The 18,787-nt window shown below is 48.8% G+C and overlaps 1 protein-coding gene across 2 annotated transcripts; it reads left to right on the top strand.

The window, feature by feature from the left end:
• Positions 1-17: 17 nt before the first annotated feature.
• LOC109887243 (RNA exonuclease 5) lies at positions 18-18,085 on the top strand. Of its 2 annotated transcripts, none has more exons than XM_031821709.1 (18): positions 18-138; positions 617-961; positions 1,167-1,293; positions 1,618-1,735; positions 2,013-2,120; positions 2,398-2,486; positions 2,861-2,976; positions 3,056-3,194; positions 3,821-3,915; positions 4,567-4,669; positions 6,266-6,360; positions 6,879-6,987; positions 8,231-8,344; positions 9,084-9,221; positions 13,668-13,763; positions 14,324-14,912; positions 15,421-15,712; positions 16,967-18,085. In XM_031821709.1, the coding sequence occupies exons 2-18, from the start codon at positions 723-725 to the stop codon at positions 17,055-17,057; spliced, it is 2,658 nt and encodes an 885-aa protein (XP_031677569.1). In that variant the 5' UTR covers positions 18-138; positions 617-722; the 3' UTR covers positions 17,058-18,085. The 2 variants fall into 2 exon arrangements, with proteins under 2 accessions (XP_031677569.1, XP_031677568.1); XM_031821708.1 differs by having other exon boundaries at positions 6,870-6,987.
• The last annotated feature ends 702 nt before the right edge of the window (positions 18,086-18,787 follow it).

Here is an 18,787-nt window from a genome sequence, read left to right as displayed (position 1 = left end):
CTGTGCTGCGCTCGACTGGTTTGGGCTGAAAGGGAAAACAAATCGAGCAGGAAGCGATGATCGATCAGCAGCATGGAAACCTTGAAACGTGTGAGGCGAAGCAGGAAATCTTCACAAAACAGATTGACCCACTACGAGGTATTGATCTTTATTTGCACTTAGTCTCACTGTAACTTGTTAGTAGATTTCGGACATGCTATACTGTATTTACTTATTGTTTGCGTATGTATATGATTGTTGTGGTTTTGTAAATAAAACAAGTCACGATCACTTCTCGTCGACCGAGTCGAGATGCAGTAGTGTAGATTTTGATCCCCAGTAAAAAACTGACAAGTCAACGACATAAGGAAGACTTATTAAATAAATTATGAAAGCAAATGTCATGGTATTTTGTCACGGTTGGGACTGTTGCTAGGATATGATCGCTAGATGTATCTTCTGAAAACTCCATTGGCTGATACAGGGTTTAATCCATAAGAGCAGGATTAATAAAGTAGCCAGCTAAACTATCCTGTCCTATTCTGAAATAACTTGGTATTTTCCAAAAGTAGACAAAGCTAGCATGATATAATTGACTCAACAATAATTTACTTTCTTCACTCGGATCCATGTCCAGTTTGAGTCACAACAACGAGCCAACCAACACAGCTGCTGACGTTCATGAGAACTTGTTCTCAGAGCTACAACCTTCCTTCATCCAACCTGAGTCTCCCCGTAACCACATGGAGCCACAAGTCTGTCTCAAGAGAAAGAGGGAATCTTCCCCAACACCAGAGAGCAGTAAAAGAGTGAAAGAGACAGATGGTAACAAAGTTCCAGAGTCTGAGCACCGTTCCGGTTCCCGACCCCCGCGGCTCTCTCTGCCGTTTGACCGTCTCCAGGAACCGGTCACGTTGAAAGATCTGACGGAACTGCTTCAGTTTGCTGCTCTGGGGAACACCGGTGGGCTGAAACAACCCAGGTATGTTAGCTAGCTAGCTACAACAACAACAATAACAACAAACACCTCAAAACCTATTTTTAGATCAGAGTCTAGACTCTCGAGGCAATAACACTACACCAGGACAGGAACTGAAGCAAACATTGTGCCACAACAACAACATGATAGATATGTATGTGGATCGATAAGTGACAACATCAGTGTTATTGTCTTGTACCTGTTTCAGTTGGTGTCGCCTCCACCACCAGAAGAATGTGTCAGGGGTGAGCGTGATCCTTCTAGAAGGACTGAGCCAGGCCCACTTCTACAGACACTACCAGTACTTTAAACACCTCCGCACCAAGTACACCTCTGTAAGTCAAGGACCAAATGGCACCCTATTCCCTACATAGTGCACTACTTTTGACCTGACCCTATGGCACCCTATTCCCTACATAGTGCACTACTTTTGACCTGACACTATGGCATCCTATTCCCTACATAGTGCACTACATTTGACCTGACCCTATGGCACCCTATTCCCTACATAGTGCACTACCTTTGACCACAACCGTATGGATCAGAAAGTAGTGCACTCTATAGCGAACAGGGTGACGTCTGGGACACAGACTATGTCAGTCATATTGCATAAGATTCCACCGTGACATTCCCCCCCCCCCCCTCCCCTCTGACCTCAGAGACACAGTTATACTCCATCGCCTGGCAACATGATTTCTGAGATATTTAGCAGTGAAGTTGTCAACAACAGTCCTGCCGATGCGCTAGGAGACCAGAAGAGCGCTCAGCCAGAGGGAGGTATGTATGGGTAGCCCTGCCTGAGACTTAAAAATCTGCCACTCTCGGCACAAGGAGGAATGTCCTCTACTGTTAATAAAATCTATGAATGAATTATATGAATATGGGATGTCACAAATGGCACCCTATTCCCTATATAGTGCACTACTTTAGACCAGGGCCCTATGGCACCCTATTCCCTATATAGTGCACTACTTTAGACCAGGGCCCTAATTGTTAGGATTTTGATTTCTGGAGTGTGTTTTGTACCTCTGTGTGTGTGTGTGTGTGTGTGTAGGTCTGCAGTGGCACCCAGTGATCAGGAAGTTTGGTCTGGAGACCAGAGGGCTGACTGGATACCTCCTCACCCAGGAGGAGATGATCAAGAAACACTTCCCTGTCCGCGGTGAGACACACACTGGACACTCACACACACACTGGACACTCACACTGGACACTCACACACACACACTGGACACTCACACACACACACTGGACACACACACACACACACACACACTGGACACACACACACACACACTGGACACTCACACACACACACTGGACACTCACACACACACACACTGGACACTCACACACACACTGGACACACACACACACACACACTGGACACTCACACAGGTCTCTCTCTCTCTCTCATGTCTCTGTGGTGTGTTTTCCAGGTATGCCTGGCAGTGAGGGCTTTGTGTGTACAGACAGTGACGACCGTGTGACTGACAGTAGTCCTCTCTATGGTCTGGACTGTGAGATGGTGAGGACACGACTGTGTGACTGACAGTAGTCAGTCATAGGGCTATGGTTCAAAGTAGTGCACTATATAGGGTGCCATAGGGCTCTGGTTCAAAGTAGTGCACTATATAGGGAATAGGGTGCCATAGGGCTCTGGTTCAAAGTAGTGCACTATATAGGGTGCCATAGGGCCCTGGTCTAAAGTAGTGCACTATATAGGGAATAGGGTGCCATAGGGCCCTGGTCTAAAGTAGTGCACTATATAGGGAATAGGGTGCCATTTGTGACATCCCATATTCATATAATTCATTCATAGATTTTATTAACAGTAGATGAAACCTCAATTTTGTTCTCTAGTTATTGCTCGGTGTCTAATATGTGTGTGTGTGTGTGTAGTGTCTGACAGAATGGGGCAACGAGCTGACACGCATCTCTCTAGTAGACAGCAGAGGGAGCTGTGTTCTGGACGAGCTGGTCAAACCTCCCAACCGCATCCTACACTACCTTACACAGTAAGCGGAGTGTGTGTGTGTTTGTGTGTGTATGTGTGCTTCTCAATATCTGTACATAACCTCTCCTCTCCCCTGATAGGTTCTCTGGTATCACCCGTGCAATGCTGCAGCCAATCACCACCACCCTGAGAGAAGTCCAATCAAAGCTCAAGAAAGTGTTGCCCCGGGACGCGGTCCTGGTTGGCCACTCCCTTGAGAACGACCTCAGGGCCCTGAACGTGAGTCGCCGTGGTTTACCAATGTAGCCATGACGATAGTGGTTGCAATGGCAGCTAGCAGCAATGCCGAGGCCTGTTCAGGAGAATATAACATTACAGAACGTTCAGATAGAAATGTATGTTGTAGAACAGATATGACTGTCAGGTAGAATAGGAATCATGTCAAATCTATTCATTTCTATCTAGAATATATAGGTCATATTTACTAGGAACTAAACGGGCCAATACGATGAGGGACCGACCTGAATTTGTCATAAGAAACCCTTGTTTTTTGTATTTCATTGAAAAGCGTTTTGCTACTGTGAGCGCTAATGAATTCGATCCGGTCTCGTCTCAGCTGACCCCTGACCTCAAAACCCCTGATCTGTGACCTGTTGTCTCGTCTCAGCTGACCCCTGACCTCAAAACCCCTGATCTGTGACCTGTTGTCTCGTCTCAGCTGACCCCTGACCTCAAAACCCCTGATCTGTGACCTGTTGTCTCGTCTCAGCTGACCCCTGACCTCAAAACCCCTGATCTGTGACCTGTTGTCTCGTCTCAGCTGACCCCTGACCTCAAAACCCCTGATCTGTGACCTGTTGTCTCGTCTCAGCTGACCCCTGACCTGTTGTGTTGTCTCCTCCCAGCTGATCCACCCCCATGTGATTGACACCTCCCTGCTGTACAGGAGAGAGTTTGGACGGAGGTTTAAACTCAAGGTGCTGGCTGAGACCGTGCTCAAGTGAGTTCACAACACACACACACTGACGACACACACACACACACACTGACGACACACACACTGACGACACACACTGACAGCACACACACACACTGACGACACACACTGACAGCACACACACACTGACGACACACACTGACAGCACACACACACACTGACGACACACACACACACACACTGACGACACACACTGACAGCACACACACACACTGACAACACATACACACACATCTAGGATCAGCTTCCCCCTCCCCTAATCCTAACCTTAACTATTAGTGGGGGGGGGTTCCCCTATAGGTACAGATCTAGGATCAGCTTCCCCCTCCCCTAATCCTAACCTTAACTATTAGTGGGGGGGGTTCCCCCTATAGGTACAGATCTAGGATCAGCTTCCCCCTCCCCTAATCCTAACCTTAACTATTAGTGGGGGGGGGGGTTCCCCTATAGGTACAGATCTAGGATCAGCTTCCCCCTCCCCTAATCCTAACCTTAACTATTAGTGGGGGGGGTTCCCCCTATAGGTACAGATCTAGGATCAGCTTCCCCCTCCCCTAATCCTAACCTTTCCCATTAGTTGGGGGAAATGCTAAACTGACCCAAGATCAGTGTCTAGGGGCAACTTCACCCAACTCTTATGTTTGTGACCCACAGGAAGCAGATCCAGACGGAGGAGAGGAAGGGTCATGACCCCACAGAGGACGCCCAGGCTGCCCTGGAACTGGCCCAGTACTTCATACACACTGGACCACGACAGGTACGACACACACACTGGACCACGACAGGTACGACACACACACTGGACCACGACAGGTACGACACACACACTGGACCACGACAGGTACGACACACACACTGGACCACGACAGGTACGACACACACACTGGACCACGACAGGTACGACACACACACTGGACCACGACAGGTACGACACACACACTGGACCACGACAGGTACGACACACACACTGGACCACGACAGGTACGACACACACACTGGACCACGACAGGTACGACACACACACTGGACCACGACAGGTACGACACACACACTGGACCACGACAGGTACGACACACACACTGGACCACGACAGGTACGGACACACACACTGGACCACGACAGGTACGACACACACACTGGACCACGACAGGTACGACACACACACTGGACCACGACAGGTACGACACACACACTGGACCACGACAGGTACGACACACACACTGGACCACGACAGGTACGACACACACACTGGACCACGACAGGTACGACACACACACTGGACCACGACAGGTACGACACACACACTGGACCACGACAGGTACGACACACACACTGGACCACGACAGGTACGACACACACACTGGACCACGACAGGTACGACACACACACTGGACCACGACAGGTACGACACACACACTGGACCACGACAGGTACGACACACACACTGGACCACGACAGGTACGACACACACACTGGACCACGACAGGTACGACACACACACTGGACCACGACAGGTACGACACACACACTGGACCACGACAGGTACACACACTAGACCACGACAGGTACACACACTAGACCACGACAGGTACACACACTAGACCACGACAGGTACACACACTAGACCACGACAGGTACACACACTAGACCACGACAGGTACACACACTAGACCACGACAGGTACACACACTAGACCACGACAGGTACACACACTAGACCACGACACACACACACTGAACCACGACAGGTACACACACTAGACCACGACAGGTACACACACTAGACCACGACAGGTACACACACTAGACCACGACAGGTACACACACTAGACCACGACACACACACACTGAACCACGACAGGTACACACACACTGGACCCGACAGGTACACACACTGGACCACGACACACACACTGGACCACGAAAGGTACACACACTGGACCACGACAGGTACACACACTGGACCACGACAGGTACACACACTGGACCACGACAGGTACACACACTGGACCACGACAGGTACACACACTGGACCACGACAGGTACACACACTGGACCACGACAGGTACACACACTGGACCACGACAGGTACACACACTGGACCACGACAGGTACACACACTGGACCACGACAGGTACACACACACTGGACCCGACAGGTACACACACTGGACCCGACAGGTACACACACTGGACCCGACAGGTACACACACTGGACCACGACACACACACTGGACCACGAAAGGTACACACACTGGACCACGACAGGTACACACACTGGACCACGACAGGTACACACACTGGACCCGACAGGTACACACACAGACTCAGAAACCAGTCTGTGTTCTGTATCAGGTAGTGGAGCTGTATTGTGAAGAGCTGTGGGGTGTGAGTCCTACCATGTACCAGCCTCCTGTCAACAGAGCAACATCTACACACAACAACAACAGGTATGACCAACAAACCCTTCCCCTCTTTTCCATATGTGGTTCCTCTTGTATTAGCCTGGAGGTGAAATAAACACACCTGTTTAGGAGAGTTGCTGGCTAGCAGAGTAGAACACCTGTTTAGGAGAGGTGCTGGCTAGGGGAGTAGAACACCTGTTTAGGAGAGGTGCTGGCTAGCAGAGTAGAACACCTGTTTAGGAGAGGTGTTTAGGAGAGGTGCTGGCTAGGGGAGGTGCTGGCTAGGGGAGGAGAACACCTGGAAAAGGGTGATGAAGACAGCTCCTCTGTGGAAATGGTTATTAAATGATCTGAGCATCGGAGCTCCTAGAGTCGTAGTAACAACATTGCTGTAGCTCTGTCAGGTTTGAGAGTCTCTCATTGCTCTCTTGTCATAACAACATTGCTGTACCTCTCTCAGGTTTGAGTGTCTCTCATTTCTCTAACAACACTGCTGTAGCTCTCTCAGGTTTGAGTGTCTCTCATTTCTCTCTCTTGTAACAACACTGCTGTAGCTCTCTCAGGTTTGCAGAGGCCCTGAAGAGTTCTGGCCAATCAGCCGTGTTTATAGGGAAGCGTGCTGACAACACCCTGGATCTGTCCAATCAGCAGTGGCACAGCTCCGACAGAGAGGTGAGACGCGTGATGGGTCAGGGGGTCCCATGGGGCTCAGTTGGTAGAGGTTGGCACTTGCAATGCCAGGGTTGTGGGTTCAATTCCCACTGGGGTATGAAAAAGTACCCTCAACCCTACCTCCTAACCCTCCTACCTCCAACCCCTCCTATCCTACCTCCAACCCCTCCTACCTCCAACCCCTCCTACCTCCAACCCCTCCTAACCTCCAACCCCTCCTAACCTCCAACCCCTCCTAACCTCCAACCCCTCCTAACCTCCAACCCCTCCTAACCTCCAACCCCTCCTAACCTCCAACCCCTCCTACCTCCTAACCCTCCTACCTCCTAACCCTCCAACCCCTCCTATCCAACCCCTCCTACCTCCAACCCCTCCTTCCTCCAACCCCTCCTAACCTCCAACCCCTCCTAACCTCCAACCCCTCCTAACCTCCAACCCCTCCTAACCTCCAACCCCTCCTACCTCCAACCCCTGCTACCCTCAACCCCTCCTACCTCCAACCCCTCCTAACCTCCACCCTACCCTCCCTCCTAACCCTCCACCCTACCCTCCCTCCTAACCCTCCTACCTCCAACCCCTCCTACCTCCAACCCTCAACCCCTCCTACCTCCAACCCCTCCTACCTCCTACCCCTCCACCCTACCCTCCCTCCTAACCTCCACCCTACCCTACCCTACCTCCAACCCCTCCTAACCTCCACCCTACCCTCCCTTCAACCCCTCCTACCTCCAACCCCTCCTAACCTCCCTCCTACCCTCCCTTCAACCCCTCCTACCTCCAACCCCTCCTAACCTCCCTCCTAACCTCCACCTTACCCTCCAACCCCTCCTACCTCAACCCCTCCTAACCCTCCTACCTCCAACCCCTCCACCCTACCCTCCCTTCAACCCCTCCTACCTCCAACCCCTCCTAACCTCCCTTCAACCCCTCCTACCTCCAACCCCGCCTAACCCTCCTACCTCCAACCCCTCCTAACCTCCACCCTACCCTCCCTTCAACCCCTCCTAACCCTCCTACTTCCAACCCCTCCTAACCTCCACCCTACCCTCCCTTCAACCCCTCCTACCTCCAACCCCTCCCTCGTAAACCCTCCTACCTCCAACCCCTCCTTACCCTCCCTCGTAAACCCTCCTAACCTCCACCCTACCCTCCCTTCAACCTTCCACCTAACCCTCCACCTACCTCCCTTCCCCTCCTAACCCTCCACCCTACCTCCTAAACCCTCCCTCATTCTCTCCTCCAGGTCTTGTCTTCCTTTAAAAGAGGACTAGACTCTCACTCGTTCAGCATTGTCCAGTTGTCTTCCTTCTCTGACCATCTGAAGGCTATGATCTCTACTGACCAGCACTACCACACGGTATGAATCTGTCTACCTCTGTCTACCATATCTATCACTACCACACGGTATGAATCTGTCTACCTCTCTGTCTTTCATATCTATCACTATCACACGGTATGAATCTGTCTACCTCTCTGTCTGTCATATCTATCACTACCACACGGTATGAATCTGTCTTCCTCTCTATCACTACCACACGGTGTGAATCTGTCTACCTCTCTGTCTATCATATCTATCACTACCACACGGTATGAATCTGTCTACCTCTCTGTCTATCATATCTATCACTACCACACGGTATGAATCTGTCTACCTCTCTATCTGTCATATCTATCACTACCACACAGTATGAATCTGTCTACCTCTCTGTCTGTCATATCTATCACACGGTATGAATCTGTCTACCTCTGTCTGTCATATCTATCACTACCACACAGTATGAATCTGTCTACCTCTGTCTATCATATAATGACTTGTAATGACTTTATATTCCAATAGGGGGCGCTAACTGTATACTGAACTAGTCCTGTTGGATGTTATGACTTTATATTCCAATAGGGGGCGCTAATTGTATACTGAACTAGTCCTGTTGGATGTTATGACTTTATATTCCAGTAGGGGGTGCTAACTGTATACTGAACTAGTCCTGTTGGATGCTATGACTATATATTCCAATAGGGGGCGCTAACTGTATACATATTGATGTCATATCTGTCTAAATGAACCTTGTATGTGCGTGTCTTGTCGTGTGTTCCAGATGTCTCAGCGTCTGAGAGAGATGTGTGTGGTGTTTGCAGGGCCGTTGCCTAGCGACTACACAGAGAGGGCTGTGAGGAGGCTGTTCAGCAGCTGTGGAAACGTACGAGCTGTCAGGCTGTTGAACGCCACTCAGAGGGTACGTGACCAGAAATCAGAAGCCATAAAGCGTCTCACAGTAGAGCTGATCTAGGATCAGGTCCCCCTTGTCCATTCGTTACCACAGTAGAGCTGATCTAGGATCAGGTCCCCCTTGTCCATTCGTTACCATAGTAGAGCTGATCTAGGATCAGGTCCCCCTTGTCCATTCATTACCACAGTAGAGCTGATCTAGGATCAGGTCCACCAGGTCCATTCGTTACCACAGTAGAGCTGATCTAGGATCAGGTCCCCCTTGTCCATTCGTTACCACAGTAGAGCTGATCTAGGATCAGGTCCCCCTTGTCCATTCGTTACCACAGTAGAGCTGATCTAGGATCAGGTCCCCCTTGTCCATTCATTACCACAGTAGAGCTGATCTAGGATCAGGTCCACCAGGTCCATTCGTTACCACAGTAGAGCTGATCTAGGATCAGGTCCCCCTTGTCCATTCGTTACCATAGTAGAGCTGATCTAGGATCAGGTCCTCCTTATCCATTCGTTACCATAGTAGAGCTGATCTAGGATCAGGTCCCCCTTGTCCATTCGTTACCACAGTAGAGCTGATCTAGGATCAGGTCCCCCTTGTCCATTCGTTACCACAGTAGAGCTGATCTAGGATCAGGTCCCCCTTGTCCATTCGTTACCACAGTAGAGCTGATCTAGGATCAGGTCCACCAGGTACATTCATTACCACAGTAGAGCTGATCTAGGATCAGGTCCCCCTTGTCCATTCATTACCATAGTAGAGCTGATCTAGGATCAGGTCCCCCTTGTCCATTCATTACCACAGTAGAGCTGATCTAGGATCAGGTCCCCCTTGTCCATTCATTACCACAGTAGAGCTGATCTAGGATCAGGTCCCCCTTGTCCATTCATTACCACAGTAGAGCTGATCTAGGATCAGGTCCCCCTTGTCCATTCGTTACCACAGTAGAGCTGATCTAGGATCAGGTCCCCCTTGTCCATTCGTGACCACAGTAGAGCTGATCTAGGATCAGCCTTGTCCATTCATTGCAACCTAAAAGGCAAAGATGATCCTAGATCAGCTCTCCTTCTCAGAACAGGCTTTTGTTCCATCCAAATCATGTTATTTGTCACATGCTTTGTAAACAACAGGTGTAGATTAATAGTGAAATGCTGACTTATGGGTCCTTTTCCGACAAAGCAGAGTTAAAGATAAACATGGTAAATAGATAGAAAGTGACACAATGCTGATTGGCTGAAAGCCAATATTTTTTACCCTTCTAATTAAGTTAGTAACCAGTTTATAATAGCAATAAGGCACCTCGGGGTTTGTGGTATATGGCCAATATACCACAGCTAAGGGCTGAATCTAAGAACAGCCCATAGCTGTGGTATATTGGCCATATACCACATCAGCATGCGTCTGGGCATATGTAGTGTGTGTCTGGGCGTGTGTACTGGGGTGTGGTGTGTGTGTCTGGGCGTATGTAGTGTGTACTGGGGTGTAGTGTGTGTGTCTGGGCGTATGTAGTGTGTACTGGGGTGTAGTGTGTGTGTCTGGGCGTATGTAGTGTGTACTGGGGTGTAGTGTGTGTGTCTGGGCGTATGTAGTGTGTACTGGGGTGTAGTGTGTGTGTCTGGGCGTATGTAGTGTGTACTGGGGTGTAGTGTGTGTCTGGGCGTATGTAGTGTGTACTGGGGTGTAGTGTGTGTGTCTGGGCGTATGTAGTGTGTACTGGGGTGTAGTGTGTGTGTCTGGGCGTATGTAGTGTGTACTGGGGTGTAGTGTGTGTGTCTGGGCGTATGTAGTGTGTACTGGGGTGTAGTGTGTGTCTGGGCATATGTAGTGTGTACTGGGGTGAGTGTGTCTGGGCGTGTGTAGTGTGTACTGGTGTGTAGTGTGTGTCTGGGCGTATGTAGTGTGTACTGGGGGGGTGTGAGTGTGTGTGTCTGGGCGTATGTAGTGTGTACTGGGGTGTAGTGTGTGTCTGGGTGTATGTAATGTGTACTGGGGGGGTGTGAGTGTGTGTCTGGGTGTATGTAATGTGTACTGGGGGGGGGTGTAATTTTCAGAGTATAAAACTCATTTGACAATATCAAAGCTCAAACCAAGTTTATTTTTCCCCAGAGGCTCCATAGATGCTCTCAATGGTGTAGCTGTAGAACTGAGGAGATCTGATGCCAAATCTCCTCAGCCTCCTGAGGGGGAAGAGGCGCCGTCGTGCTCTCGTCACAACTGTGTGGGGTGTGTGTGGACCATGTTCATTCCTTAGTAGTGTGGATACTGAGGAACTTGGAAGTTCTCGACCTGCTCCACTACAGCCCCATTGATGTGGTTGGAGGCTCTCGACCTGCTCCACTACAGACCCATTGATGTGGTTGGAGGCTCTCGACCTGCTCCACTACAGCCCCATTGATGTGGTTTGAGGCTCTCGACCTGCTCCACTACAGCCCCATTGATGTGGTTGGAGGCTCTCGACCTGCTCCACTACAGCCCCATTGATGTGGTTGGAGGCTCTCGACCTGCTCCACTACAGCCCCATTGATGTGGTTGGAGGCTCTCGACCTGCTCCACTACAGCCCCATTGATTTGGTTGGTGGCTCTCGACCTGCTCCACTACAGCCCCATTGATGTGGTTGGAGGCGTGGCTCACCCCTCCGTTTTCTGCTCCACTACAGCCCCATTGATGTGGTTGGTGGCTCTCGACCTGCTCCACTACAGCCCCATTGATGTGGTTGGAGGCGTGGCTCACCCCTCCGTTACCTGCTCCACTACAGCCCCATTGATGTGGTTGGAGGCGTGGCTCACCCCTCCATTTCCTGTAGTCCACGATCAACTCCTTTGTCTTTCTGACGTTGAGGGAGAGGTTGTTGTCCTGGCACCACACGGCCAGGCCTCTGATCTCCTCCCTATAGGCTGCTTCATCGTCGTCGGTGATCAGTCCTACCACCGTCGTGTCATCAGGTAAATTTGATGATGGTGTTGGAGTCGTGCGCGGCCACACAGTCGTAGGGTGAACAATGAATACATGATGGAACTAAGCACATAGCCGAGCGGCCCGTGTTGTTGGTCAGCGTGGCGGATGTGTTGTTGCCTACCCTTAACGCCTAGAGCCGGCCCGTGTAGGTGGTCAGCGCTGGTGGATGTGTTGTTGCCTACCCTTAACGCCTGGAGCCGGCCCGTGTTGGTGGTCAGCGTGGCGGATGTGTTGTTGCCTACCCTTAACGCCTAGAGCCGGCCTGTGTTGTTGGTCAGCGTGGCGGATGTTGTTGTTGCCTACCCTTAACGCCTAGAGCCGGCCCGTGTCGGTGGTCAGCGTGGCGGTTGTGAGTAAGTCCAGATCCAGTTGCAGAGGAAGGTGTTTAGTCCCAGGGTCCTGAGCTCAGTGATGAGCTTGGAGGTGATTGTGGTGTTGAATGCTGAGCTGTAGTCAATGGACAGCATTCTCACATACCGGTAGGTAATCCTTTTGTCCAGATGGGTGAGGGTAGTGTGGAGTACAATAGAGATTGAGTCATCTGTGTATCTGTTGGGTAATGTGAATTGGAGTGGGTCCAGGGTGTCTGGGATGATGATGATGGTGTTGATATGAGCAATGACCAGCCTTTCAAAGCATTTCATGGCTATATATGTGAGTGCTACGGGGCGATAGTCATTTAGGCAGGTTACCTGGGCGTTTTTGGGCACGGGGACAATGGTGGTCTGCTTGAAACAAGTTGGTATTACAGACCGGGTTAGGTTGAAAATGTCAGTGAAGACACCTGCCAGATACTCAGCGTATGCGTCCTGGTATTCCGTCCGGCCCTGCGGCCTTGGTCTTACTCACACCGGCTACGGAGAGCGTGATCACACAGTTGTCCGGAACAGCTGATGCTCTCATGCATGGTTCAGCATTGCTTGCCTCGAAGTGAGCATAGAAGCAATTTAGCTTGTCTGGTAAACTTGCGTCGCTGGGCAGCTCGTGGCTGGGTTTGGCTTTGTATACTGTGATAGTTTACAAGCCCTGTCACATCCCTCAAGCATCAGAGCCGGTGTCGCAGGATTCGATCTTAGTCCTGTATTGACGCTTTGCCTGTTTGATGGCTCGTCGGATGTCGTAGCGGAATTTCTTATAAGCCTCCGGATTAATGTCCCTCTCCTTGAAAGTGGCAGCTCTAGCCTTCAGCTTAATGCGGATGCTGCCTAGAATCCATGGCTTCTGGTTGGGGTACGTACTTACAGTCACTGGAGACGACGTCGACGTTGTCGTCGATGCACTTATTGATGAAGCTAAACTCCTCAATGTTATTGGATGAATCCCAGAACATATTCCAGTCTGTGCTCGTGAAACAGTAGCTTTAGCATCCACTTCATCGGACCAGCACGAACACCTGATTCGACTAATCAAAGTCGGTGACTAGTGATCAAGATTACTTTTACTATGAGTATATGTGCTTCATAAATGTGAGTTTGACCTTTGACCCTGTGATGACTCGGCAGGTGCATGCAGAGGTAGAGTTTGAGCTGCTGGAGGGAGCTGTGCTAGCTGTCGAGATGCTCAACGGAACACTGCTACACAGCGGACACATCGTCAAGGTCTGGATCTGTCCCTCGTTTTCTGTTTATCTACGTTTCTCTCTCCTAACCCCCTCTTCATGTACCTGTCTGGGTTTTTTCTGCCTCTTTTTCACTTTCTGCCTCTCTATCGCTTTCTGCCTCTCTCAATCTCTTTCTGTCTCTCTCAATCAATTGCTGTCTCTCTCAATCAATTGCTGTCTCTCTCTCAATCGCTTTCTGTCTCTCTCAATCGCTTTCTGTCTCTCTCAATCGCTTTCTGTCTCTCTCAATCGCTTTCTGTCTCTCTCAATCGCTTTCTGTCTCTCTCAATTGCTTTGTCTCTCAATCGCTTTGTCTCTCAATCGCTTTCTGCCTCTCTCAATCGCTTTCTGCCTCTCTCAATCTTTTTCTGTCCTGCCTGTGTCTCTTTCACACTGTCCGTCTCCCCATTCTCTTTCTCCCTCGCTCTGTCCTTTTTTCATAATCTCGTTCTAATTTCTCCCTCTGACCTTTGCTTCCAGTAATTCTCCCCTTCTGTCTTGTTGCTCATGCTTTTTCTGAATATAAATCTAATATGTGTTCTCTCTTCTACCTGTCAGGTCCAGAGACCTGTAAAGGAGTCCATGTTGGATCTGGACGTCTTTCTGAGTTCCCTGCAGGATGACCCGCTAAATGCTAACGTCATCTACGCCGCAGGGCTAAAGGCTAATGCTAAAACAGCACAGTTTGCAGCCAAAGTCAATGGGACTGGGCTAAATGCTAATGCAGCAGCTGAAGTCAATGAGACTAGGCTAAATGCTAACATAGCAGCACTCCCAGCTAAGGTCAATAGAGCTAGGCTACATGCTAAAGCGAACCATTCGGGGCTCTTAGAGAAAGTCAATGGAACTTTTCTTAATGCTAAAGCTAAGCTAGCTGAAGCGAATGGACCTGGGCTACATGCTAAAGCTAAATTTGCTAAGCTAGCAGAGCTCTCAGTTGAAGTCAATGGCACTCTGCTCCAAGTGAAAACTATGCTAGCAGAGATAGCAGCCGAAGCCAATGTTGGAGCGAGGCTCCATGCTAAGACTGCCGGACTCTGTGAAGAGGACCTCCGCGAGGCCTTCGGACAGTATGGAACGGTTCAGGGTGTAATTCTACCTGCAAAGCACTCTAGGAAACAGAAACGTAGGAGGCATGCTTTCTTAAGTGAGTCAAAGCTTCACTTTATTATTATTTTTATTATTTAATAATTATTTTTAATTGTATTATTTATTATTATTGTATTATTATATTAATTGTAATTATTTAATAATTATTATTATTTTAAATATTATTTTATTATTTTAATTGTATTATTTAATTATTTATTATTATTATTTATTTATATTATTATTATTTATTATTTTAATTTAAATTATTTAATTATTGTATTATTATTATTTATTATTATTATTTATTTATTTACTTTTTAGTCATTTAGCAGACGCTTTTATCTGGAGCAACTTACCCTTGTTGGCTCAGGGATTCGAACCAGCAACCTTTTAAGTCACCGGCCCAATACTCTAACGGCTAGGCTACCTGCCGCCCATCATCAATGACCTGGGTCTAATTTTAGCCGTTGAATTTTAGTTGTTCGAAATATAAAAAGTATGATTTTTAAAATGCAATTTGTTTGTTAATGATCATATTATTAAAAATTTGCAAATTTTTCCAGAGTATGATAGTCCTGACACTGTGGACGCGGTCCTCAGCTCACCTGTGGAACTCTGGGACAGGAAGGTGAGCACTCGCAGAGCCCTGACTCCGCCCCACCTGTGCTCCTGGGTTACTATGACGACGACGACTGGGTCCGACAGAGAGACACTGGACGAGTCGTCGCAGGAAACCGGAAGAGAGGAACAGGAAGTGGCGTGCGCGATGAGGAAGTTGGACCGGCGCGTGGGGAAGCTGTTCAGATCTCTACCTGACAACACCCTCAGCATCGTACTGCTGCCTGGTCACAACAGGTGAGAACAGACACTGGCCCAATCCCAAACCAATCACCTTATGCACTTGTGGAGATCTGAAAGGATTTAATTGGTATGAGCAATATGTTGATATCACCTAGCCTATCAGGAGGTCAATGTGGAGCTCTATTACCAGGTTTCTTAAACCTGTCAACTCTTCTCAGATCTGTGCTTAGGGGTTGTGATTTGAGATCGGGCCCAAGTCATGTTAGGACACCAGAGGTGTATCCATTCGTGGCACCGCGTAGCAAAACATTTAGCAAAAAACAACTAGTGTCTCCTTTTGGATGATGTTTAGTTATGGTAGCCCCTCCCTGTTTTGGACGATGTTTAGTTATGGTAGCCCCTCCCTGTTTTGGACGATGTTTTATGGTAGCCCCTCCCTGTTTTGGACGATGTTTAGTTATGGTAGCCCCTCCCTGTTTTGGACGATGTTTAGTTATGGTAGCCCCTCCCTGTTTTGGACGATGTTTACTTATGGTAGCTCCTCCCTGTTTTGGACGATGTTTAGTTATGGTAGCTCCTCCCTGTTTTGGACGATGTTTAGTTATGGTAGCTCCTCCCTGTTTTGGACGATGTTTAGTTATGGTAACCCCTCCCTGTTTTGGACGATGTTTAGTTATGGTAGCCCCTCCCTGTTTTGGACGATGTTTAGTTATGGTAGCCCCTCCCTGTTTTGGACGATGTTTAGTTATGGTAGCCCCTCCCTGTTTTGGACGATGTTTAGTTATGGTAGCCCCTCCCTGTTTTGAACGATGTTTAGTTATGGTAGCTCCTCCCTGTTTTGTCACTTTGTTTCCAATGGGGGGCTGTTGTTTTCTATAGAGAGGGGGAACTCAGGGGGGCTGTTTTCTATAGAGAGAGGGAACTCAGGGGGGCTGTTTTCTATAGAGAGAGGGAACTCAGGGGGGTTGTTGTTTTCTATAGAGAGAGGGAACTCGGGGGGGCTGTTTTCTATAGAGAGAGGGAACTCAGGAGGGCTGTTTTCTATAGAGAGAGGGAACTCAGGAGGGGCTGTTGTTTTCTATAGAGAGAGGGAACTCAGGGGGGTTGTTGTTTTCTATAGAGAGAGGGAACTCAGGGGGGTTGTTGTTTTCTATAGAGAGAGGGAACTCAGGGGGGTTGTTGTTTTCTATAGAGAGAGGGAACTTAGGGGGGGCTGTTGTTTTCTATAGAGAGAGGGAACTCATGGGGGCTGTTTCCTATTATTTAGAGAGGGGTGGATTCTAATACGCTGTCGGTTGCTTTTTTCAGTTCCCATGGCGATGGTCTGTGTTTCCTGGAGGTCAAACAGGGGTCAGCAGCACTCAGTAACCACGCCCACGACCTGATGCTACCTGCATAGGGTACCTTCCCAAGAGTCCCAGAAATCCAGTTCCTTCCCAAGAGTCCCAGAAATCCAGTTCCTTCCCAAGATTCCCAGAAATCCCGGTTGGAAGATTCTGGATTTCTTGCTTACTCCCTCCTGATTTCGTGAATCTTCCAAACGGGACATTTTGGGAAAGTTAACAGATGTTGGCAACACTTCGCCTGCGATACCGTGTTTTACCATCTTGGTGTGCTGTAGCCCAGCAGTGCTGCAACTTGACTAACAAAGACAGCTATAGGCTACGAGAGTATTAAGTTATGTTTTAAATAAAGAGGTGAGTCTACTTACGAGTGCTTGATATGTTTCGTTCAGTACAGGCTGGACAGGGTTTTGGACACAGGCAATGAATTGAAGGTAAAACACAGGATGTGTCTGATATGAGCACCCTATTCCCTATGTAGTGTGCACCCTATTCCCTATGACACCCTATTCCCTATGTAGTGTGCACCCTATTCCCTATGAGCACCCTATTCCCTATGTAGTGTGCACCCTATTCCCTATGTAGTGTGCACCCTATTCCCTATGTAGTGTGCACCCTATTCCCTATGACACCCTATTCCCTATGTAGTGTGCACCCTATTCCCTATGAGCACCCTATTCCCTATTTAGTGTGCACCCTATTCCCTATGTAGTGTGCACCCTATTCCCTATGTAGTGTGCACCCTATTCCCTATGAGCAGCCTATTCCCTATGTAGTGTGCACTATGGGCAGCCTATTCCCTATGTAGTGTGCACTATGAGTACCCTATTCCCTATGTAGTGTGCACTATGGGCAGCCTATTCCCTATGTAGTGTGCACTATGAGCACCCTATTCCCTATGTAGTGTGCAGCCTATTCCCTATGTAGTGTCATGGGTCCTGGCAAAACCCTCTACAGGGCTTATTAGGGTGCCATTTTGGACGTAAACTCACTGTGTTTGACCTGTATTGCTGCTTCTGATCTGAATCACATGACGCCTTGTGTCGTCTCTATCATGTCCACCTAATAAACAGGTGATTGTTAACATGGTTCTGTCATTCAATAGAGAGCAGGCTTCTACTGTCTGGTAGTACATTCATAACTCTCTCTGTCACAGAGTAGAATGCATAACTCTCTCTGTCACAGAGTAGAATGCATAACTCTCTCTGTCACAGAGTAGAATGCATAACTCGCTCTGTCACAGAGTAGAATGCATAACTCGCTCTGTCACAGAGTAGAATGCATAACTCGCTCTGTCACAGAGTAGAATGCATAACTCGCTCTGTCACAGAGTAGAATGCATAACTCGCTCTGTCACAGAGTAGAATGCATAACTCGCTCTGTCACAGAGTAGAATGCATAACTCGCTCTGTCACAGAGTAGAATGCATAACTCGCTCTGTCACAGAGTAGAATGCATAACTCGCTCTGTCACAGAGTAGAATGCATAACTCGCTCTGTCACAGAGTAGAATGCATAACTCGCTCTGTCACAGAGTAGAATGCATAACTCGCTCTGTCACAGAGTAGAATGCATAACTCGCTCTGTCACAGAGTAGAATGCATAACTCGCTCTGTCACAGAGTAGAATGCATAACTCGCTCTGTCACAGAGTAGAATGCATAACTCGCTCTGTCACAGAGTAGAATGCATAACTCGCTCTGTCACAGAGTAGAATGCATAACTCGCTCTGTCACAGAGTAGAATGCATAACTCGCTCTGTCACAGAGTAGAATGCATAACTCGCTC

This window comes from Oncorhynchus kisutch, unplaced genomic scaffold (genome assembly GCF_002021735.2).
Source record: "Oncorhynchus kisutch isolate 150728-3 unplaced genomic scaffold, Okis_V2 scaffold4011, whole genome shotgun sequence".
In the NCBI taxonomy this organism is placed as follows: domain Eukaryota; kingdom Metazoa; phylum Chordata; class Actinopteri; order Salmoniformes; family Salmonidae; genus Oncorhynchus; species Oncorhynchus kisutch.
This window is presented reverse-complemented; position numbering and strand designations above follow the sequence as displayed.

What these genes read in the sequence shown, in the direction of transcription:
- LOC109887243 (XM_031821708.1), top strand. Translation starts at nt 723, where the DNA reads ATGGAGCCACAAGTCTGTCTCAAGAGAAAGAGGGAATCTTCCCCAACA. An exon ending in CTGGCTGAGACCGTGCTCAA is followed by an intron (nt 3,916 to 4,566) that starts GTGAGTTCACAA and finishes TGTGACCCACAG; the next exon opens with GAAGCAGATCCAGACGGAGG. An exon ending in TACACACTGGACCACGACAG is followed by an intron (nt 4,670 to 6,265) that starts GTACGACACACA and finishes GTTCTGTATCAG; the next exon opens with GTAGTGGAGCTGTATTGTGA.